Below are 25199 nucleotides of genomic sequence, written 5' to 3' on the forward strand. Positions count from 1 at the left end.
GCCTGGTAGTGCAGGGGTGCTTTCTGCTGCCTTGAACCAGGTATCTGTTACGGCACAAATGTCAATGTTCTCCATTTTAAGGAGTGCTTCAAACAAGTGCATTTCGAGATTTACACTTCTAGCGTTGTGCAGCATGACCCTCAGATTGCGTTTGTTTGTAGCTGTTACAGTGGTAATTTGGTCTTTGGAACATCGCCTAAAAAAGGCACTATAGGGGTGGCAAGAGCCTTGGCCAGTATCTAGAAGCCCAGGGGTGACAGACGCAGGCCATCTCTGGCAAAGCATTAAGGTCTGTCAATCATGTCATCTCAGGCAGACAGATACTAGATCCCCTCGCCAACTGCTGAAATCAATCATTTTCTGCTTGCACTGTGGTATCATTCTGAGTGATGGTAGGATGCTGCTCAGGGCTAGGGTCATACCCACCTGGGCTACATAATCTGAGAGCTCTTCCATGTCTCTATTCATGTAGTCCAGGGAGGTACGTCTCAGGTCATTTACACCCACATGTACAATGACAGTCATATTTGTACCTGTTGTTCAGGGACCTGAGTGCATGCGTTATGTGGTGGAGCCTACCGCCTGACAGGCAGCTGAATGTTACTTTCACCTTATTCAACCTAGTGAGTGGGACATCAGTGTGCCTCACTATCGAGTCACCTATGACTAGTCTGTTGGGCACCTATGACTAGTCTGTTGGGCATGCTGTTTTGCCTTAGGGGCTTTGGTTGAGTGGCACACTGTTTAGGAGAGGTATGTGTCTCATGATTAGTGTTGTGTTGTGGTGGTTGAATGCATTTCTGCCTTGGAGGTCTCTGTTGTTTTGGTAGATTTTTATTGAGAGCCTCCGCGAAGGTGGGTGTGTGGTTTGCGTTTTTATGTGAAGGCAGTGCTTGTGTGTGTTCTGGAGGGTTATATGTTCCATGTGGTGTGGTGCAAGTGTTGACCTTCTCCTCTTGATCAGCTATTCTGGTCTTGGCTGGAGAATGTATGGCTTCCAATTTGGATACATAAGTGCATCTATTAGCATGGGAAAACATGGTTAACAGAACCACTTTCCTTTGCTGAAGATGGTCTGCACCTGTCCCCCCCCTGGACACTTTTATATTGGCTAAAACTTTATTCATCCCCTTACAGCCTTTTTTAGGCGATGTCAAAATAACAAAACTACCAACAAAGCAAAAAAATAAAAACTCAAAACAACCTTATGGTCTTACTGTTCAGTGTTAGGAACCTAGGCAAGAAAGTCCACACCCTACAAGTTTTTCTCATTCTGAAGAATGTAGATACCTGTGCTGATACTGAGATTTGCTTTAAAATCGTAGAAAGGACTCCAGAAGTGGAAGACTAAAGTGCCTTCATTTCGACCAACAACAGCATAGGCAGGGGCTAAAGGTTGAGGTGTCTCAATCTATGTTAGAAGCAAATACAACTCAGGTTGCTTAAACAGAATGATGGCCTAGAGCTCATCCATGTCCAAGTCTCCATAGGCAAGGTTCCCTACATGTACTGGCCAGGTACAGATCACTAGCTAAGACCCACGAAGCTCACAGCTCCTACCTAGGCCTACTAGAGATGCTCACCATCCAACCAAATTCCCTATTCATAGAGACTTTAACTACCCTCTATAGACTGGGAAATGTACACTGCCTTTAACTCACAGGCAGAGTGTTTCCTAGACCTGATCAACACAAACACTCAGGACCAGAAAATACACTCTCTAACCACAGAATCAAATATATTGGACCTAGTACTCACCAACATGGAAAAGCATTGCACCACCCCCACCCACCCCCTGTGTCATGTCCTCATTGGCGAAGTCGGACCACAAAGCTGTCTCCCTTGCAATAGAACTGAACCCGGAAAACCCAACTAAGCCTGTAACAGTTAGGAACTATACTAAAGCAAACTGCATCCTATTAAGCAATGGTCTGTCAAAATTCACGGGTCCCCCAAATCCCGACAGCACAACTACCTATGCAGAACTATTTACAGAAACCCTGTAAAAACATGTAAATGGCTGCATTGAGGCTGCATTACCTACTGCAAGTAAGCTTAGATCTAACACTGAAAACAAACCACACTGGTGGAATCCTTACCTTAACAGGCTATATAACAAAAGAAAAAGGTCATAGCCAAAATCACAAAGAGCAACTCTTACAGAGACAAGAGCTCTCTGATTCAACTAAACAAGAAAATAAGAGGTCTAATAAAAGTCTATCAAGGCCCATTACGAGGTCAGGATAGCCTCCCAGGCTAAGGAAAATCAAAAGGCCTTCTTCTGCTTTGTCCAGAATCTTAAAGGCAATAAGTCAGCAGTGTGCAGAGCTGGTGGTAAATAGCACAACCTTCACTAGCCAGGGTGACATAGCCAATCTATTGGCTGATAAATTTAGCTCTAACATCATTCCACTCATCCCCGCTACGACTATGTGAAATCCCTTCAAGCATATCCCCCAACTATCTACAGGAAGCAGGTCCTGGAGGTGCTTGCTAAGACCAAAAATACTGTTTCACTGGGCCATGACAATATCCCTGGCTGCCTCTTAAATAGCATAAAACATGACCTAGCAGGACCACTTAAGGCACTCTTCAAATATTTTATTTTATTTTTTTATTTTACATTTGTTGACCGGGCTAGTCTAGCTGGATATATGTCCATTTTCAGGAGAGGCCCGGGGAGAAAAGCTCCAAGCAAAAACAATAACTCAATACAAATAAATACAGCCTCAAAACAGGTTACGTGCCAGGTAAATGGAGGGTTACAACAGTCAGCCCTCTAAATAAGATTGGACCATCACCATGGTTATGGATGAGGGAAAAATGGTGCATACCACCAACCATGACCTGGCCAAGGCATGCGATACAATACCCCATTTGGGTACTGCTGACAAACTCTCAGAAACAGGCATCTATCTCTATATAACTTGCTGTACTGCCAGCTGGCTCACAGAGAGGACCCCAGAAGTCAGGATCAGGGAGACCACCTCCAACAATAGACTGGTCACCAGCTGAGTACCCCAGGGATCTGTGCTGTACCTGCTCCTGTTTGGCATCTACTTCTTGGAAGTCAAGGCTTATGCCAAAGGCCTCTGGCTCACCAAAATCACAGATGACTGTAAACTGGGAGTTGTCATAGATTATCCATATGACACCAACATTCTACAAGAGGGTCTAACATAAACAAATGACTGGTGCGAAATTCACAGATTAAAACTCAAAACAAATAAATGCATTTCAGTGCCCTTTGGGAAAGTGTCCATCCAAGCTAATTGCTTCATCAATAAAACATCCATAAGGGTTGACCCGATAGTTAAGGATCTGGTAACATATGTAGACAGTTATCTGGTGTTCAACCAACACGCAGCCAGGATAGTAAGAAAATTATTGTAAGTTGTCCAACTCATCAACAAGGGTATGGCATCCAGATTCAAGGAAGTAATACTACCACTCTTGTCAACTTTTATCAGATCCATCGAGTGCAATGCCCACTTTGGCATGTACCTAAGCCAGGCATTTGCAACAGTTGGAATGCTCTCAAAGGTTCCTCACCAGGAGAATCCAGGGTGTAAATATGCGGCCCTACACAGATCGCCTTAAGGTCCTATCTCTGTAATTAGTCTTCTACAGGTTACTGAGAGGCAGTCTATGCCTAGCATATAAGGCTTCCTCAGATCCACCTCTGATGGATCTCTTGCACATCCACAATACAAACACCACCAGAGATACTAGATCCAAGGACCTGAACTTTGTCTGCAACATAAACAGAACCTGTTGGAGGGACCATTATGTGTCTTAGAGGATCCCCATGCAACAGAATAAGCTTGCAATCTATGCGAAGCAGAGTTTATCCCTGACCTTGTTCAAAAGAATGATCATTAGGTGAAAAACTGCAAATTCACACTTAGCCTGGCTCCATTGTCTCTGATGGACAGATGTCAGCAATAAGTAAATTAATCCCCAACTAAGATGCCCCCAGATACCTCTTTAAAAACAAACCTCACCACATAGGTGTCCAAGTGCTTAATATCAAAGCAAACAGTCAAAATGTCAAGGGAATATTTCATCAAGAAAGGTGAATAAGGTTACAGGAGGTGAGAGCATTTGTGCATGTGTGTGTGAGAGGCAGGGTTAGGGTTGGGAATTGGTGAGGGCAGATGTTTTGTATGTTTGTGTGTGTACTTTAGGGTTAGGGTAAGGATTAGGTAAGGGTATAAATGCAGTGCTGCTAGTGTGTGCTTGTGTATCTAAATGCATCTTGTGTAGTGGCAGCATTATGGAAAGGTTTTTATTAAGTTAAGGTATAGGGTTAAGGTTGGAGGAAAGGGCAGGATTAGCGTTAGCACCCATTCCTACACTGGGCAGTGGGATTCACTTTGCCCAGCTTAGGAATGGGTGCTAACCCTAATTCTAATGCTTTCATGTAACACTGCCATTATTCAAACAAATTTGAAGTTTGTGTTAATAGTGTGTGTGTGTGTGTGGGGGGGGGGGTGATGATCGGGAGAGGAAATACTTTTCGTTTCTCAATCTTTTGTACTTTCAATATTTAGGGTGTTCAGTTTGCTGTGTGTTCAAACTTCTTAATGCCGTTTTTTTTTAAACACATTAAGAATGTTTGATCATATAGATAATCAAATACATTAATATATGTATACACATATATATATATATATATATATATATATATATATATATATCTATATCTCATATATATATATATATATATATATAGATACAGATACATATATATATATATATATATGTATATATAAATATATATAGATAGATAGATATATGTACTTATACACACACAGATATATATATATATGTGTATACATTTAGACACACACACACATCTGGAGGGGGGAGAAAGAGAGAGAGAAAAGGTTACAGGAAGATGTGTGTTACTTAACTTTTAATAACATAGGGAAGGAGTTGCCTTTCATTATTGTTACACATGGAGCCTGGTTAAAATTATTACAATGGGAAAAGGAAGACAGCATGCATGTAATGAAAATGCTTCTGAAGCTCTTGCTGCTAGAGAGAAAGAAGTAAAACAGTAAGAAATGGGAGAGAAGTTTTATTTGTCAGTCGGTTTACTTGACTGCTTGAGGATGGTGGCAAGATTTATTGTTTATGCCAAAAAAAGGGGACAAGTCTGCATAGAGAGATAAAGACCTGACTACAACCCATTTTAAATAGTGACTTATGTGCTTGATGGTATACCCATTCTGGAGGGAGGAAAGAGATGTGTGTGCTCAGGGCTCATGCTCATGGTCTGATTTCTATGGTGAAGGCTGGTGAAACAACCACATGGCACATCTTGAGGGTGTGGTCAGGTTGTCCTGCTGATGTCAATCCCTTGCAGAAGTGAGACGCAGTTCCCCACATATTTCTACTGCATGTCCTGCCCACAGGATGTTACGAGAAATGTGGCAGTGGGTGGTGAATTAGGAAACATTCCACCGTGGGAGTGTGATGTTGCCCCAGGCTATTCAATCTCCTCACTGGCCAGAGATGGGTCAGAATTAGCCCAGGGGAGGCTAAGGTGGGTCCAATCAACTCAGTGAATGAGAGGAAGACCTGGGACTAGATGATGATCAGCTGTGAGGAGCCAAAAACATAGGTCTTTACAGGTGAGAAAGACACAATGAACCTGGGTTTAATGCATGTTGATCAGATGTTCCTATGGTGCAGTATTAACTTCAAGAACTACTGGAAAGAGAGACTGCTAATACCTGCTGCAGTTTAACTTCTCTTGTATGTAGCTCAGCTCTGTTGCATCCAAAGACTAGTATGGATAGTAGGGGGGTATGTTACCTGATGAAGAATATAAGCTACTGACTGAAAGTAAATATGTCTTGAGAATACATAGTGGAAACAAGAGGGCAGTTTAATTCCTGGGCAGTAGATTTCAGAACATAATCCTAAGATCTCTGGTATGTAATGGGCCACCTTTAGATAAGAAATGGATATATGAATGAGAGTAAATTATACTAAATATGGAAGAAAAAGTAAAGCAGCACTCGTGGTTTGAGATCATTTTAAATAGTAGGTAAGGACTAGCAGTGTTTGTATTGCTTGATTCTGAGATAGCTTGTTTTTAGTTGGCCTTTTTGAGTGGCAAAACATGGTTAGGTTTAGAAAGCGTGGGTGGAGTAAAAAAATGCTGTGTAGGCTGAGGCATGCATGCTGGCAAGGCACATGTCTTGTCAAGCATCACACATATCTTGTCTGTTATATATAACATCAATGGGTGGTCAAACTGTGGCTGCCATTTTGTTTTTGGATGTTAATAAATTATTGTCATAGTGGTCCATAGGGAGAGAGAAGGAACAGATGGATGGCAGAATACTGTTACAAATCTTCTACTGTCGCTGTGGAGTTCAAAGGTTGACAGCCATCATACAGGAGCACTAGCAACGTAGGACAAACATAAGTGGAAGTACAAACTGGGTCAAGGATTACATAATACACTTCATTAGAAAATCACTGTCCTCAAGCTCACAAGTTAGTAGTTACTGGGAAGAAGCTGGTTCTAGTCTGTTACAAAGTAATAAATAAGTGAAAAGTATGGCTCTTTTTCACAATGACAAATAATTAAAGGGAGACATCAACCCGCTGGCACTTGATACAAGTTGAGGGAGTCATGTGAATGGTACAGCATGAAGCCTTTTTTTTCAAGGAGTTAATGAATCCAACTGGTCAGTTTGGGAGTCTCCACCCCACCTCAACCCCTTCTTCCCTCTTTCTCTTCCCTCTCCTACCCACTCTCCTTGAATCCCAAGGGGATTCCTTCTTGTCTGATGAAGGATATGGCAATGCCGAGCAACTGGCTGGCAGTATTGCTTGGAGTATGTAAGACATGTCAAGTTAAGGTTAATTTGTTTCCCTGGGTAGGGCTGAAAATGTCTTACTTTGCTCATTTAGTTAGGCTATCTGCACATAAAAGTGACAGAATGCTGTATATATGTAGTTAGGACTGATATCTGCTGGGCATGAAATTGGGCAGCAAATATTTTTATGACAATGCCATACCCAGGGGTTGTGGGATGTTTTGTATCATGTCTGAGATCATCAGCAGCTTACATTCTATTTGGGAATCAGGTGACTCCATTCATTGGGAGAAGGACCCTAACAGACAAAGAGTTGCTGCTTTCCAGTGACAGTGCCATGAGTAAAGAGTGCTGCTGGCTGAATGCCTGTTAGAGGAAATAGTCCAGACATTAATTCTCTGCAGCCTAGAGACTAATGTCCCTTCACAAGCCTTCAGGTTGCCTTGTGAAAATCTCAATCAGATTAAGAAGAAACTGAAAGGGGGACATGTAATGTCACTGTTAAGCTTTCTTCACTTTGCCTGTAGAGTAAAAGCTCTGAGCATTTACTAGAATAATGGCAAGCATATTATGAAGGACATAATCTGGGGGAAGACTTTGAAAACACTACAATGGGGTATTATTCGAATAGCAGGAAGAGATGGAGAATGCAGATAATGTGCTTTATACAAACATGTTAAGAGTGTCGGGTACGAGTGAGCATTTAGAAAGGAAAGCTGTTTGCTTCCCCTAGCCCTAGCACTGGCTAGATATTGATAATGTACAAGACAGTAAGTACCTTCATGAAGGTCTTCTCAGTTTGGGGTACAGGCATTTGTACTGGTTTTAGTGCTTGGACAATCACTCAGTGATGCATGCACTGAAGAGAACTTTGATTAGAGTTTGGTTGCTTATGAGATGTCTATTACTGCAGAATTTAGGGAATAACATTGTTTTCTGCATGACAGTGTTGAGGTACAGCTACTAATGTCAATGACAACTCTCATACTTTGCTCTGCACAGGGTTTGGTCATTGTTTCTGGAAATGGATTGGCTGTAGATGAACATCTCACAGGAGGGATGGAAGACCACAGAAGGCAATCAGGGTTGGTAATGAGGGAGTTGTGGACTTCCAGCACCTGAGAGGTCCAATAATTGGGTTTGCAAAGTTTGTAAGGCATTTGATAGTTATTTACCACAGCAGTATAGGACACTGTCATTAGATCTAATATTAAGGTATTTAGTGCACAGGGTGAAGCAGTTAGAACAAGAATGCATTTGATTCCACTTATTTTTGCCTTTCAAGTCAATGGCATGGTGAACTCTACTAAGCATTGAGCAATAGGAATGATGTTGAAGGGCTGGGTCAAAATTTAGGCTGATCAAGTAGCTCAAAGGGAACAATGTGGCCAGGAGTTGTTGTTGCCTACCTTCTTAATCTTGGCCATACTGGCATTCTTTCTACATCACATGGCTTTAGGATAAGCCAGCTACTGTGGGTCTGGCAGAAGGGTCAGTCAAAATACTGAGAAGAGGTAATCTGGCTTTTTCTGAAAACAAGTGGTTGGTTGTCTGTCTAGTTGCATCCAAGACTGATTTATTTATTTAGCCATACATCCTTTGCTGACCGGATTAGTCTGGTCAGGGTAGTAGCCTGTTTTCAGGTGACACCCAAGGTAATATTTATACTACTAGGGGAAATTTGGGCAGGGTATCAGGGAACTTCCCCTACTATTTTTGAGAAGTACCATGGGAATCGTTACATCCACCTCAGCTGCCACCAACTCAGGCAGACGGGGCATCAGTTTAACATCTCATCTGGAGGAGGATAACACTCAGGAGTGAAGCATCCCCCCCCCCATTACGCTACACTACAGTGTCAGCAATCCATCTACCTGGTATAGGAATAGAACCTGCAACCTTCTGCACAAAAGGCGTGTGCAACCTGTTGCACCATAGACACTGATCAATTTAGAAATGTCACCACATATTTCTGGAGACAAGAGATACAGGGTTAATAGCTTTTTTAGGTTGGCAGTTATTCTTTGTACACTACGAGGGGACGAGGCCTCTGAACTTCATAGCAGCTAAAAAGGGAGCACCATGCAGATGCAACAGTTTGTGGCAGGTTTGAAGCACTCAGGAACTAAGCCATTACATTGTTTGTCCCATTCCTTCAGTTCTAGGCAAGTGTCAGAGTTGGCCAAAAAAGGGAGTGTCAATAGAAATTGTTGAGTAGACAGGAACATGACTATTGACAGCCTTTTCGCATTACATCAGATAACAATAAAATTAAAAAAATAACAACACACAGTGACAAAGAAGGAGATGGAGCACTAAGGACTTATTCAGAGACAATTAGAACACGGACTCACTTAGCCAAGTAGGAAATTTCTGATGATCAAACTGTAAACAATTACAATAAGACAAAAAGTTACACCAAAATGTGCTGTTGTTGTACTGTGATCTTCCAAATTAAGGAGTAATTCCTACAAAAATATTTATTTTACATTTGTTGACCAGGATAGTCTGACTGGATATATGTCTATTTTCAGTGGAAGCCCAGGGAGAAAAGCTCTAAACCTACATACAGAAAGTTATTTCATTTATACATGATAAGCACAGTTTACAAATTCATCTCAGTAATACAGTATAACGTAAGGATAAAACAGACATATACTCTCCCATGTTATAGACTACCAGTTCATGCAGTCTAAGTGAAGTAAAAGTCTTCATATAACATATGGTTATAGGATACGAGTTAGTCAGGGTTAGGGCAATGACATAACCAATGTGTTTTAAAGTACTGTTTAAGGCTATTTTTGAATTGGGTTATAGAAAGAATACATAAAGGGAAGAGAAAAATAAGAAAAAAAGAGGAAAGAGCAAATATTCTATTATAACTACTTCATGAAATAAATATGCATTTCTATTTTTACAATGACATGCATAATGTGCCAGAAGACCCACTATCTTCTCTGCCCTTCTCTGCTGTTATACTGCATATAAAATGACTGGAGAAATAGCCTTCTTATCTACAGACTTTCACAGCAGAAGTGAAGGAGTCTACCCTTTGTTAAGTCCATCCTGAATACCCACTGAAAATGCATGCCATAAAGTACAGTTTTGTACCTACCATAAATGTAGATGCTCGAGTGTTCACCCTGCTGCAGTCATCACACTTGGGTTATCCTGCCGTCAGGCGGTCCTGCAGTCCGCCCGAGTTCCAAAGTCTTGGTCCGGCATCGGCTGCTGTCGCTTCTTCCCTGATGTCAGTGCGTCAGGGGTATATAAGAGGCATCCAACGCCATTTTCTTCAGTTTTTCTTGCTCCAGATGTCAGGTGCCCCCAATAGGTAGGCAATATATATAGTGCTATATAAAAATGTACATATAAAAATAAAGCAATACCTTCAGGCACAAGAAAATACACCACAGAGGTTGTATAGGATAGAAAGGAATAGATAAGTCCAGCTAGTTCAGAGGGGATGGAAGGAGGGTAACCTGGACTGCAGCAGGGTGAACACTCGAACATCTACATTTATGGTAGGTACAAAACTGTACTATGTTCATCGTATTACCCTGCTGCAGTCATCACACTTGGGTTGAATACCAAAGCTAAGGATGGGTTGTGGAGTTAAACAGGGTTAGAAGAAGCTAGTATGCCCTACAAAACTGCAGTGGCAAAACCAGCTCTAGACTTAGAATATAGAGGTAAGTGATAGTGTTTGGTGAAGGTGTGCACTGAACTCCAAGTTGCAGCTTCCAGAATATCCTTGGTTGGCACCCCCCTGAGAAAGGCTGCTGATGTAGCTGTAGCCCTGGTGGAGTGGGACCTAATGTTAGCAGGTACCGGTTTCCCATGATGCGTGTAACAGAAATGTATGCAATGTCCTATCCATTTTGAAATGGTCTGTTTTGAGAAAGCTTTTCCTTGTGATCCTGCAGCATAGGATACAAAGAGCTGGTCAGATTTTCTGAAAGCCTTAGTTTTATCCAAGTAGTAACGTAATTGCCTGTGAATGACCAAAAGTGCAGGGGTCTTTCTCCTTTGTTCTGGGGATTTGGAAAAAAGGTGGGCAAATGAATGGTTTGGTTTAGTGCCACACTGGATACCACCTTTGGCATAAAGGAAGGGTTAGTTCGTAGAGAGACTCTGTCTTGATGAAAAATGAGGAAAGGCTCCACTGCCATTAGTGCCTGTAGCTGTGAGACTCTTCTAGCTGAAGTTATTGCTAGTAGCAGGGCAGTTTTCCATGAAAGAAATTTTAAATCAGCTGAAAAAGCTGGTTCAAAGGGCGGCAGTGTAAGCTTTTCTAAAACAAAGTTGAGATCCCAAGTAGGTGTTGGTGCTCTCCTGGGTGGTCTTATGTTCTTAGCCCCTCTGAGGTACTGTCTTAGGAGTGGATGTGAAAATAAAGGAGGATCCGTGTTGTAATGAGCTGAAATTGCTGAGTCGTGGATCTTAATAGATGAAAAGGAAATCCTTTGTGCAACATCTCAGTTAAATATTGTAGAATCTGAGGAATGTTTGGATCAAGGGGATTTTGACCTTTAGCCTGGTTCCAGGCGCAAAATCTTTTCCATTTGTCTGAATAGGTTTTCCTGGTGCTGGGCCTCCTGGCCTCCAGAATGACATCCATAACAGCTTTGGATAGAGGTGTTGGCTGGTTGTTTAGGTAATTTGCCATGCAGCCAGGTTTAAAGTCTTGAGCTGGCTGTGTAGAATCTGATTGTCTCGCTGGGTGAGCAGGTGAGGAATTTGTGGTAAAATCCATGGTGGGCCGTGGGCCATGTTCCTTAGCATTGGATACCAGTGCTGGCGTGGCCATTCTGGTGCAATGAGTATCATTTGTGGCCTCTCTAATCTGACTTTCAGCAGTACCTTTGCTAGAAGAGGCAGTGGAGGAAAGGCATACACTGTTAATGTTTTCCAACTGAATGAGAGGGCATCCACTTTCCAAGCTTGTGAGTGGAATGTCCTTGTGCAAAATTTTTGAAGTTGGTAGTTTTGGGGGTTGGCAAACAGATCTATGTCTGGGTGTCCCCATTTTTGAGTTATCATTGCAAATACTTGTGGATCTAGTTTCCACTCGTGGGGATCCATGATGTTTCTACTTAGGTCGTCTGCCAATGTGTTTTTCTTTCCTGGCAGGAATTGTGCTTGTAGTTGAACTTGGTAAGACAGTGCTGTGTTCCGCAAGGTCATTGCTTGCCTGCATAGAGGGTAGGAATGTGTGCCCCCTTGCTTGTTTATGTACCACATTACTGTGGTATTGTCTGTCTTTTTTATTAGTTGTCCTGGGTGTAAGAGGTCCTTGAAAGCTGTTAGGGCATTCTGTGCTGCTAGCATTTCTTTTGGATTGATATGCAGATGCCTTTGATCTGTAGTCCATTTGCCCTGAATGCACTGGCCTGCCATGTGTGCACCCCAGGCATAGTCCGATGCATCTGTTGTTATAGTTTGCCTGGCTGTGGGTAAGGTGAAAGGCTGACCCTTGTTGAGGTGACATGCCTGTGCCCACCATAGAAACTCCTGTTGAAGGCAGGGAATTAGTGGTATCATTGTTTCCAAGCTGTGGCTGTGCTGAGTCCATAAGCTTTTCAGGTACCATTGTAATTTCCTCATATGCAGTTTTGCAAATGGTATTAGTAGTATGCAAGATGCCATGAATCCCAAGGCCTGCAGAATTTTTCTTGCAGGGAGTTGGGTCTTTGTTGCCATTATTTTGAAGTATTGAGTCAGCTGTTGTTGCTTGTCTGGCATGAGATAAGCCATCTGGGCAGTTGTATTCAAGCTAGCACCCAGGAATATTATGTTTTGTGAGGGCACTAGTTTTGATTTATTTTCGTTTACTGTGTATCCTAGGCAACTTAGAAGGTGTTTGACAAATGCCATATGCTTTAAAAGAATGTCCTTGCTTTCTGCTTGAATAAGGCAGTCGCCCAGGTATGGGTATATTTGAATTCCTCTTTGTCTGCAGTATGCAATTACTGGTGCCAGGCATTTTGTGAAGACCCTGGGTGCAGTAGATAAGCCAAAGGGCAGTGCAGAGAATTGATAAAGGGTTGAACCTGCAATGAAGCGGAGGTATCTTCTGCAATTTTGTCTGATAGGGACATGCACGTATGCCTCCTTGAGGTCCAATGTTACTAGCCAAGCCTTCTTGCCCACCATGGGAAGAAGCTGCTGTAGTGTTAGCATCTTGAATTTTGGTACTTGCAGATAGGTGTTCAGAATTGAAAGATCCAGAATGGGTCTCCATGCTTTGTCCTTTCTTGGGACTAGAAAGAGTCTTGAGTAAAATCCTTGTCCTTGCTCCTGTGTAGGTACCTACTGAATGGCTCTCATGTCCATTAGAGCTGTAATTTGTTTTTGTGCCTCTGCCCATTGATTTGGTGGCAGGTTTGGCATTCCTTTTATCATTGGCAAGGTATGAAAGTGGAATCTGTATCCTTGTGAGACAATGTTTAGGACCCATTTGTCTTTTGTGATGATGTGCCAGTTGTCTGCAAAAAGTGCTAATTTTCCTCCCAAGGGAGCTGCCAAGAGAGATTTGCTTGGTAGTTTGAGGGTTGAGCCATTGTGTTTGTCTTCTGCTAGCTTGGGGCCTGTCTTCTCCTCCTTTCTGGGTAGCAGTACCCCATTGGCGAGGTTTGTAAGGGCCTTGTGACTGACCTCTGCCCCTTGGCCTGTATTTGCCCCTCTGTGATCTGACAGAAGCTGGAAAGGACCAGTTTTTTGTTGGCCAATTTCTGCTGAAACGAGGGGGTTGTACCTGTAAAGAATCCTTGACCGTCTGCATAGACTTTGCCTTATCCTCCATTTTCTTTAAAACCTCTTCTGCTTTGACACCAAATAATACATCCTGCTGTAAAGGTGCATCCAATAATTTTGCTTTAACATGATCAGGTAGGGTTTGTTCTTTTAACCAAGCATGTCTACGTATGACAGACCCAGTAACAGCTGCTCTACAGGAAGCTTCCAATGAATCAAATCCACATTGTAAAGTATGTTTGCCCACCTGTTCAGCTGCATGCAACAGATCCTGCATTTCTTTGAATTCAGACTGTTCAGAATGTGTGCTCAATTTTTGTTTTAATTGAGACATTAGGAATTGCTGATATTTCAGCATGTGAAACTGACAATTTAAAGCTCTCATAGCCCGAGTAGCTGAGGTGTATACCTTCTTTCCCCATCTATCTAGGGCTCTGGAATTCCTTTCAGAGGGCACAGGATTTTTAGCCATAGAAACTTTAGCCCCTTTGGGACCCTGGGAAATTGTTTCTGGGTCAGCCACAGGGCTTTTATAAAGGAATTTGTGTGAGTCAGGTACTCTGTAGTACCTGTCTGGTTTGGCTGGAGCAGGAGGTAGACAATCGGGATTTAGACTAGACTCCAAGTAAACATCATCCACAATGTCTAAATCTGGAGGGATAGCAAGTGGTCTGTGCTGGGGTAGTAAAAGGAACTCTCGCAGCCTTTTCTTAGAATCAGAGTAGTCCTGGCCTTTCCAGTGGAAATGTTCCCTCATGGTATTTAAAGTTTCCCCAAAGGAGTAGACTTCAGGGGGAGATGCTGAGGGAATAGAGTCTTCATAAGGGGGAAAAGCTTAATCCTGTTCCTCAGAAGAATCTAAGGAAATTGAAACCTGGTCAGAGGAAGCATAATCCTCCTCTTGTCTTGGTCTTTTATCTGGAGGGGGATGAGAACCCCTGATTAGGGTAACCAAATCTTCAGCCATCTTAAGCATCTGTTTCTGAGGCATGGGGCCTTGAACTGGAGACTGATGTACAGTCTTTTTTGGTTTTAATGGAGTTTTAACCTTAGCATAAGATTTAATAAGAGAGTGTAGTCGGTCTGAAGACACCTTCTGCAACCGAAGGTGTTTCTACTGCACTGGGATCTCCTTCTGTTCCGGTGTCAGAAAGGCCTAATGAAGATGGCTGCGATGGCCTAGTACACTCCCCTTGAGAATCCGCAGCTGTCTGGGGTTCCAATTCTGCGGCCGTCAGGGACTGCACAGGCACCTCACTGAAAACCGGAGAACCGGCGACAGGCCCAGCAGAGGCCTCAGAGTCTGGCTTGGTCCTAGGCTGCCTGTCCTTATCTTTGCATTTTTTATGCATGCCGGTCATCCTACCAAAGTAATGCCATGCGAAGTCAAAACGGCGTTTGATAGTTCAATTATTAAACCTAGCACAAAATCGACTACCTGTGATGTCGTGGTCTGGGCCTAGGCAAGGAATACAATAAGAATGGAAGTCCTTATGAGGTATTTGCTTCCCACAAGAAATGCAATTATTAACTTTTTCTGACATCGGGCTGAGGCAAGAAAAGTTTCCCCAATGGGGTACTTAGCTTTATTGAAGACTTCGGACTGAAATTCGATTTGAAAATCTCAGGTGTCGCCCGACCAGCACTTGTGAACTGCTTCTGCTTCGGGCACCGTGCAGCAAGAAAGACTGAAGAAAATGGCGTTGGATGCCTCTTATATACCCCTGGTGCACTGACGTCAGGGAAGAAGCGACAGCAACCGACGCTGGACCAAGACTTTGGAACTCGGGCTGACTGTGGGACCGCCTGACAGCAGGATAACCCAAGTGTGATGACTGCAGCAGGGTAACACGATGAACATCCCACAGCTACATCCTTTTCCCCACAATATACTTTATATATATATCTCTGTGCTTCTTGAATATTTATAGATGTTACCATTCACTGTTTACTTCTAATTCACATTCTCCTTAAGAGATTTGTTTCCTAATTTTGCTATCCTACATGTGTGTCATAGGAAGTGTTTACATTTTTCTATAAGGTTATTACACCCAGAAACTAATCAATAACAAATCATTTAAGGAAACAGTCTTATTATCTAATACCAAACAAACGTGTTTTGTATGTGAAGTTTATACATTGCCAGACAAAGCAGAAATTTGCTTTTTGGGCTTCTCAAAGAAAGAGAGAGACAGAGTGTGTGTGTGTGTGTGTGTGTGTGTGTGTGTGTGTGTGTGTGTGTGTGTGTGTGTGTGTGTGTGTGTGTGTGTGTGTGTGTGTGTTTGTGTGTGTGTATGTACACGCCTGTGGTTATAAGTGTCTACATGCATAAAATATACTGAATCAATATGCAGAATCCTACCAGGCCATATTGCCATGGGCTGTGTTGTCAAGGTGACAAAGTAGCTCCAGGGTCTGAGGGTTGCTTGATGAATCATCAGGGGATTCATGACTGCCTGACTCCAGTTCCTTAGGCATTCTCCACACAGCCGCACATGTCATGACTTTACTGTCGGAAGCTAAACAACAGAAGATAATGTCAGCACATCACTCCATGTGGTACAGAGACAGTAAAACAATTCACACAAGTATATCTGCAAATGTGTAACAGAGAGAAATAAAAAGTCTTTTGCAGTAATCATTTAAAATACACTGTCATTTTCTCAAAAAAATAGTAACCTAAGAAATACTCATTGCAGACGCATATTATTTTATATTTTTTAATGATTGAAATGGCAGTGTATGACATTTACAAAATTAGGCAAGAATATGGAAGAATTAAAAATTTCACTCTAACATGAAAATAGATTCCAGTAGCAGATGAGGGTCAAATCATTCCAGCCCATCTGCTCAGTTCCTCATCTAAATGAGACAACCAACACTATGTGTTTTTTTTCTATAAGTTCAAGTGCATAATCTTACTCCTGTGTGATACATGTTAGATCTCAGTCCAGCATTAGTTTAGTGAAGAGCTTTTCTTCACTGTTGCTACAATAATCAGACACTATTTTTTTTTTATTTGGAATGCTCTGTCAACCAGCATCAAACTAATGCACTACACAGTCCACCTAACAGCAGCTGGATCCTTTCAAATCACCAAGTCAAAACACATTGAGAGAGGGAGATGATAATGCGCAGAAACATTCTGGCACTTTTTAAGCACAAACATATTTAACATACAGACAGGGACAGCAGCAATGGATTCTGAGCAACACCCCGTAGCTGAAAATAGCTCTGCAGAGACTAAATCAGCATAAGATCAGAAGACTGACTGCAGTCCCAATGGTTTGCATTACCACTCCAGTACGAGTAATGGACACCCCTTACACTGCTGCCAGTAAAGACTGAATAAAACCCAATTGGCTTCTGACACAAAAGGCTTTACAGAAGTCACCTCTAGAATATAAACCAATTATACAAAACTTCAGCTGAAGCAGAATAGGGTCTAGAATTATTTTAGGAGGTTATGATGTTACAGATCCCCATTCATTACTGGATTTTTGGTTTTCCTGCATCAGCATGGTACTATGAATCATCTCTCTGAAATTCAATTTGCTTGTCTGTCTTCTGCGGTTCGAGCATGACTAAATAAACAGACAGCTCTAACCTTACATATCTGATTGAGTGAAACTGACAGGTCGTAAGCGCTCTAGTGCCTGCTGTTTATTAGTCCTGCTCCAGCAAGTAAATGCAGGTACAATCATTTGAAAAGACTGATATCTTACTTTGTCAGTATGTACACAGGTAATGTTGACCATCTATACAGGAAAAACATTTATTTAGAACAGATTTAATATCACCATACCAGGCAAAGTTGCTAAATATTATGTATAAGTGCTCACATATCTAATGTCTGTACTCGGTGTGAAAGGTCACACTGAGTTTAAAATTAGAATAAGTAAAAGCTATGCTTGTGAAGTTAATTACAATCTTCTGAAAGATGCACTGTTGCCATGCATGTATCTACCACCTAACAAATTACTAAGAAAAGTATCTGTAAATTAGCAATCTCTAACATTATTTTCCTTATATGACTGCTTTTAACATTATGTAGTATTGCAGTGCACAAACGAATCTGCATTTAAAGCCTGGCTTCTCCTAATCTTGTGACCTAAGAGGACGATACATCCCTGTGGCCAAAAAAAAAAAAACAAACACAGAGCAATCATTTCTTCTTCTTCATCCTTCAGTAGCCTTAACATAGATTTAACTGCTCTGCTTCAGTAATTCTGAAGTCCTGCTGTATTAAATGAGATTCTTCTATATCCTCATCTATATTTTTCCTTATCTCTTTCACTTTAATTTACTGGTTTTATTATTTCGTTGTTTAAAGAATACAAGAGCAGCAGACTTCTGGGACCCCTTATCAACTACAACCCAGCAATACAAAAATAAAAAAATTGGTTCAATATATACAAATAAGCAAGGATGTACAACACCACAAAAAAAAAACGTAACAATCAGCTGAAAATGAAAAATGTAGGAGACTAAAGAAAAATGTGAAAAAGGGCCAACTACAGAATAAGGAAACAAATAACTAATTAACTTAGGTACACTATTCTCTGGAAGAATAAGGTTGACAAAGAAATAGTACTATGACAACATGCACATTAAAATTATAAATAATATGGAGAAGAAAAACAACGCAACCAAGAAGGGTGGTTATTACTGTATAAGAAAGAGGTTAAAACTAGGTAAAGATCAACATATAAACAGAAGTGCTGATGGATAAAAACTAGTAGGCAACCAAACAGCATGTCAGAGCATTAAAAAGACAAGTAGGACAGGAATTAAAAAGCCTGCAAGAAAAAAGCAGGTATAATAAAAAAGGGAGAATAAAGAGAGTTGAAGTACGATTGAATAATTCCACAATGGTCCAAAATGGTTACAGCAGTTGTGAAACCATGAGGAAGGTGTGAATGCAGTGAAATATACTGTTTCAAGTACTAGGGCCGAACACAGAAATTAGGGTTTGAGCAATCTGATTATGAGACTATGAGCAAAGAGCTCTAGAAGCAAAATATAATGAAAGGGTGTACATGGCTTAGGCTAAGAATATTATATCTGAACTTGGGCAAGAATAAAGGTAGTCCTATGTAAGAAGGAAAGACACTGCAATTAAATGCGCCTATAAATTGCTCCCATTACCTCCACAGGGCTCGGCTGATCATAACTGTGTGCAACTATTACTTGTATACAAAACGGTTTTAAAGACAGAAAAAGTAGAGATAAAGGACATAAGGATCTGGAATGAAGAATCGGTACTTTATTTGCAGGAATGATATGACTGCAATGACTGGGACATGTTTAAATGCTCCTGTGGTGATGATCTGGGCAATTTTGTTGATGCAATATGTTCATATGTTGCTTTTTGCAGAGATATGATTGTACTTACTATGTAAGCAAGTAAAAATGTATCCAAATAATAAGCCATGGGTAGATAAATCTGTTAAGTCCAACATACAGAAAAAGAAAAGGGCTTTTAAGGAAGGAGAAGTGTCTGATTTGTATATAACTACTAAGGAGCTGAAAATAGAAAATTTAAAAGCAAAACAGAAATATAAATCTGAATTACAGAATAAGATGGCTGCAAATAACCTTGGATCAGTATGGTCTAGTATGAAAACTATAGTAGGCTTTCAGAACTCAAAGAATTGTAGTCAGTTTACCCTGGATGGTTGGAATACATATTTTGATTTTGCTAATGCCCTCAATTTCTTTTTTAATTGCTTTGACACTTTCGATTTTAGCAATAATATATATGAATTCAAGCAAAAGCTTGTGGATAATCAATATTTTCAAATAAATCAAAAAGAGGTGAAAAAAGGGTTCCTTTTGATGAAATTAAGGAAGAGAGGTGAACTCGACGATCTTTGTGGTCATTTACTTAAATTTTGAGCAAGAGAATTAAGTCCTGTATTTCATTATATTTTTAATAAGTCGTTACAGACATAACATGTACTCAAGTTATGGAAGGATGCTGTGGTAAACCTAATTCCAAAATCCAGATGTCCTAAAAATTTTAATGATTTTAGACCAGTTGCTCTTACGTCCATCATACTGAAAACTTCTGAAAAACTGATAAAGTCTAAATCCTAAAGAAAACAGAGCTTGCACTTAATCCTATGCAGTTTGCCTATAGGCCACGTAGAGGTATACAGGATGCAATAATAACCTTGCTTAATTTACTTGTTAAACATCTGGATGATAGTGGGTCTCATGCTAGACTTATTTGCTGATTTTTCTTCTGCTTTTAACACAATTCAACCACATATTTTAATTAGTAGGTTGCAAGAACAGTTTGATCTGAGTAATACTCTTATGGGCTGGATATTAGATTATTTTAATTAATAGAACACAAACAGTGAAGTTCAATAGAAACTTGTCTATTTATTTATTTATTTATTTTATTTTATTTTACATTTGTTGACCGGGCTAGTCTAGCTGGACATATATCCGTTTTCAGTAGAGGCCCGGGGAGAAAAGCTCCAATTACATGAAGTAAGCAAACATTAACAACAAAAACATGATAAGCAAAATACAAAAAGTACAATGGTAGGCTTGTGTAAGAATTTAATAAAAACTAGCAAACACACGGCAAGTTAACAAAAAACAGCCGGTTAACAATACAAATTTCAGGTATGCAGCATACTAAAGTTAGAATAATAAAAACTGATAAGAAAATCACGAAATGGCATAACATGGAGAAGGAATCCATATAAAAGAAGTATATAGTCCATATAAAAGAAGTAGCTGACATCAATTAAATATGTTATTTAGAGGCACAGTTAGGGGAGAGTGGGGGAAGTTAGGAGTAAGGGAGAAGTAATTTCAGTCAGGTTTAGCACAAGGACACAGCCACTGAGTTTTAAGATGTTCTTGATGTGTTTTTTGAAAAGGGGTGTGGAGTCTAGGTTAGTTATTTCTTGAGGGAGTTGATTCCAGATTTTCCCGACAGAATTTGAAAATAATGAGTCACCAGCTTTATTGTAAGATTTAGTCGAGGCTACTAGGAGTTTATTAGCAGAGCATAGTGTAGCTAGGTTTTTATAAGGTGAAATAAGTTTTGTAAGGCTAGGGGTAGCATCAGGGTAGTAAAGGGACTTATGAATGATAAGTAGTTGTTGATAGAGTAAATGGCTATTTAGTTCTAACCAATCGAGTTGCCTGAGGTTGAGACAGTGGTGAGTTCTGAAGGGAGTAGCAGTAATGAATCGAGATATACTATTATAACAGGTAGAGAGTTTGGTCATGTTATTTTTTGATAAGTTAGTATATATAGCAGAGGCATAGAAAAGGGTGGAGATCAGGTGGGTCTGGGCAATGGTTTTTCTAGCTTCTGAGGTAAGAAGGGTTTTAATTCTAATCAAATTTATTGTTCAACTGGTGCCCCACAAGGAGGTGTGCTTTCAGGCCCTTCTGTTTATTCATTACACAAACACAAGCATGAGTAAGTATGAAAATGGGACCATTTGGAAATATGCAGACAATACTTTTGTAGTTAGTCGGCTTACAGAAAATGATACCAGTCATGGCGTAGTTATTAGTGATTTTGTAAAATGGTGTGATGAGTCTTATCTTCAGTTAAACATTTCTAAAACAAAAGATATGATAACTGATTTCAGAAAACATGTTAACACATGAGGTAACATTTTTTAAGGGTCAGATGGCTGAATCTGTGCAATCCTATAACTAAGACAGCCATAGAGTCCACGTTGAACTTTGAGGAAAACTGCAAAGCTGTGTGTAGGAAGGGGGACCAACGACTGTTTTGTCAGAGAAAACTGTCCCATTTTGATATTGATAAAAAAGTGATGATTCTATTTTACTGTGCTTTTACTGAATCAATTTTATCCTTCTTCTTGGTAGTATGGTACGGAAATCTTCTTCTTTCAGCTGCTCCAGTCAGGGGTCGACACAGCAGATCAACTGTTTCCATTTCTTCCTGTCCTCTGCATCTTGCTCTGTCAAACCAACCACCTGCATGTCCTCTCTCACCACATCCATAAACCTTATCTTAGGCTTTCCTATTTTCCTGTAACCTGGCAGCTTCATCCTAGCATCTTTTTCCCCAATATACTCTGCATCCCTCCTCAGCAATGTCCAAACCAACATACTCTTGCCTCTCTGGCTTTGTCTCCAAACCTTCCAACCTGGGCTGACCCTCTAATATACTTATTCCTAATCCTGTTCACCCTCGTCACACCCAGTGCAAATCTTAACATCTTTAACTCTGCTATATCTAGCTCTGACTCCTGCCTTTTTGTCAACGCCATTGTCTCCAACCCATATAACATAGCTGGTCTCACTACCCTCTTGTAGACCTTCCTTTTCACTTTTACTGGTACTCGTCTGTCACAAATCACTCCTGACACTCTTCTCCACCCACTCCATCCTGCCTGTACTCTCTTCTTCACCTCTTCCACACTCACCATTACTCTGAACTGTTGATCCCAAGTATTTAAACTCATCCACCTTTGCCATCTCTACTCCCTAGATCCTCACTATTCCTCTATCCTCCTTCTCATTCACACACATATATTCTTAGTCCTGCTGACCTTCATTCCTCTTCTCTCTAGAGCATATCTCCACCTCTCCAGGGTCTCCTCCACCTGTTCCCTACAATGTCATCTGCAAACATCATAGTCCACGGGGACTCCTGTCTGAACTCTTCTGTCAACCTGTCCATCACCATTACAAATAAGAAAGGGCTCAGAGCTGAACCTTGATGTAATCCCACTTCCACCTGAAATGCATCCGTCACTTCCACCGCAGACCTCACCGCTGTCACACTACCCTTGTACATATCCTGTACCACTCTTACATACTTCTCTGATACTCCCGACTTCCTCATACAATACCACAACTCCTCTCTAGGCACCCTGTCATATGCTTTCTCTAAAGCCACAAAGATACAATGCAACTCCTTCTGACATTCTCTGTACTTCTTCACCAACACTCTCAAAGCAAACATCACATCTGTAGTGCTCTTTCCTGGCATGAAACCATACTGCTGATCACTAATCATCACCTCCCTTCTTAACCTAGCTTCCACTACTCTTTCCCATAACTTCATGCTGTGACTGATCAATTTAATCCCTCTGTAGTTACTACAGCTCTGCACATCACCCTTAATCTTAAAAATCGGTACCAAAACACTTTTTCTCCCTTCCTATGGCATCCTCTCACTTTCCAAGATTTCATTAAACAATCTAGTTAAAAACACCACTGCCATTTCACCTAAACACCTCCATGCTTCCACAGGTATGTCATCTGGGCAAACAGCCTTTCCGTTCTTCATCCTCTTCATAGCTATCCTTACTTCCTCCTTGCTAATCCACTGCACTTCATGATTCACTATCCACACATCATCCAACCTTCTCTCCCTCTCATTCTCTTAATTCATCAGCCCCTCAAAGTACTCTTTCCATCTGCTCAACACACTCTCCTCGCTTGTGAGTACATTTCCCTCATTATCCTTTGTCACCCTTACCTGCTGCACATCTTTACTAGCTCAGTCCCTCTGTCTAGCCAATTGGTACAGGTCCTTTTCTCCCAACTTAGTGTCCAACCTTTTATACAACTCGTCATACGCCTTATCCTTAGCCTTCGCCACCTGTCTCTTTGCCATGCACCTCATCTCTTTATACTCGTCTACTTTCTTCATCTCTCTGACAATCCCACTTCTTCTTTGCCAACCTCTTTCTCTGTATACTCTCCTGTACTTCTTCATTCCACCACCAGGTCTCCTTGTCCTCCTTCCTCTTTCCAGATGTCACACCAAGCACCTTTCTAGCCATCTCTCTTACTAGCTCTGCTGTAGTTACCCAGATATACGGTAATTCTTCACTGCCACCCAGTGCCTGTCTTAACTCTTCCCTGAACATCACCTCACAATTACCATTTTTCAATTTCCACCATTTGATCATTGGTGCTGCCTTCACACTCATCCTCCTCTTCTTGATCACCAATGTCATCCTACAAACCACCATCCTATGCTGTCTAACTACACTTTCCCCTGCCACCACTTTACAGTCTCCAATCTCCTTCAGACTGGCCCTTCTACATAAGATATAATCCACCTGTGTGCATCTTCCTCCACTCTTGTATGTCACCCTATGCTCCTCCCTCTTGTTAAAATACGTATTCAACACAGCCATGTCCATCCTTTTCACAAAATCCACTACCATCTGACCTTCTGCATTCCTTTGCTTAACTCCATACCTACCAATCACTTCCTCATCCCTTCTGTTCCCTTCACCAACATGCCCATGGAAATCTGCTCCAATCACCAGTCTCTCACCTTTGGGTACAGTCATCACCACTTCATCCAACTCACTCCAAAATTTTTCTTTCTCATCCATCGCACACCCAACTTGCACTAACAACATTCATCATTGCACCATCAATTTCCAGCTTCATAAACATCACTCTATCCGACACTCTTTTCACCTCCAAAACACTGTTAGCATACTGTTCCTTCAGGATAATGCCTACGCCATTCCTCCTCCCATCCACACCATGATAAAACTATTTGAATCCGCTTCTGGTACACCTAGCCTGGGATGCACAAGCCAGTGCATTTCTTTGTGCTGGTCCCAAGCCCGGATAAATGGGGAGGGTTGCGTCAGGAAGGGCATCCGACGTAAAATTTTGCCAAATCATACATGCAAACAAAAGTAGTATGGTATGGAAATATGTCTATGAAAAATAGAAACTTGATAAATCAAATTGTGAAATAGTCTAGTCAGCTGATTGGTGAGCCACAAATGAACCGTTTATCTGACTCAGTTTTAAAGGATGACTCACAATTATTGCATGTTGAATTTCAACTTCTTTCACCTAGATGAAGGCATCTGTTTCCAAAGTGTAGTACAAAGAGGTATAAAAAATTGTTTTATTTCGACAGCTATTACTCAGATTAATAGATTATTATAAGAGTGTGTAGATGTATTAAATTAAATGCAGTAAATGTTTCAGTAGGACTGTTTGAGTGTGAATTCTTTTTGATGTTTATTTAAATGTATGTTTGTAGGTTCATAGGTGTGTACTAGTCTAATGGCCCTAGAGCCTTTACAAGCCTAGCCCACAGAAGTGCCCTGGTATCGTGCCGCCCGACGTTAGTTCCCAGTGCCTCTATCAAGTAGAGTCACTGGAGTGATCCCTGGGGTGAACTTATAGGTTCATAGGTGTGTACGGAGACTAATGCTAACTTTGTGACTGCAAATCAAATTTACCTATGGGTACAAATAAAGGAAACTGAACTGAACTAAACTTCAACAAAACTATAACAAAGATAGTGCTTTCTGATGGCATGACTAATTAATGCCACAGTAACATCATAGTAGGAAATACTAACTTTATTTATGCCATGGTTTAATAAAAGGTTTACAAAGCTTTTTATTAAAAACATCCCAAATGCCTTATTGTCAATAAGAACAAAAATGCATTGCAGCACTTTACTCATCAAATGCTGCGATGCATATAGTAGCATTAGAAAATCACTTTAAATACTTTTCTCATTTTTACTCTACATAATAAAAAACAAAACTTCTTCCATATTAACATGCCACTGTACGATTAAGTGCTTGTCAAAATAAACCC

General features: G+C 40.9%; 1 protein-coding gene across 2 annotated transcripts in view; it reads right to left on the reverse strand.

Annotated features, from left to right (window-relative positions):
* EIPR1 (EARP complex and GARP complex interacting protein 1) overlaps nt 1–25199 on the reverse strand; it is a 1964495-nt gene that overhangs the window by 1075397 nt on the left and 863899 nt on the right. For both annotated transcript variants that reach the window (XM_044070391.1, XM_044070382.1), the window contains one exon: nt 15958–16114. In XM_044070391.1, coding sequence (XP_043926326.1) covers nt 15958–16114 — 157 coding nt within the window. The remainder of the gene's footprint in view (nt 1–15957; nt 16115–25199) is intronic.

Source organism: Protopterus annectens, chromosome 1.part0, assembly GCF_019279795.1.
Source record: "Protopterus annectens isolate FY-2018-M chromosome 1.part0, PAN1.0, whole genome shotgun sequence".
Taxonomy (NCBI): domain Eukaryota; kingdom Metazoa; phylum Chordata; order Ceratodontiformes; family Protopteridae; genus Protopterus; species Protopterus annectens.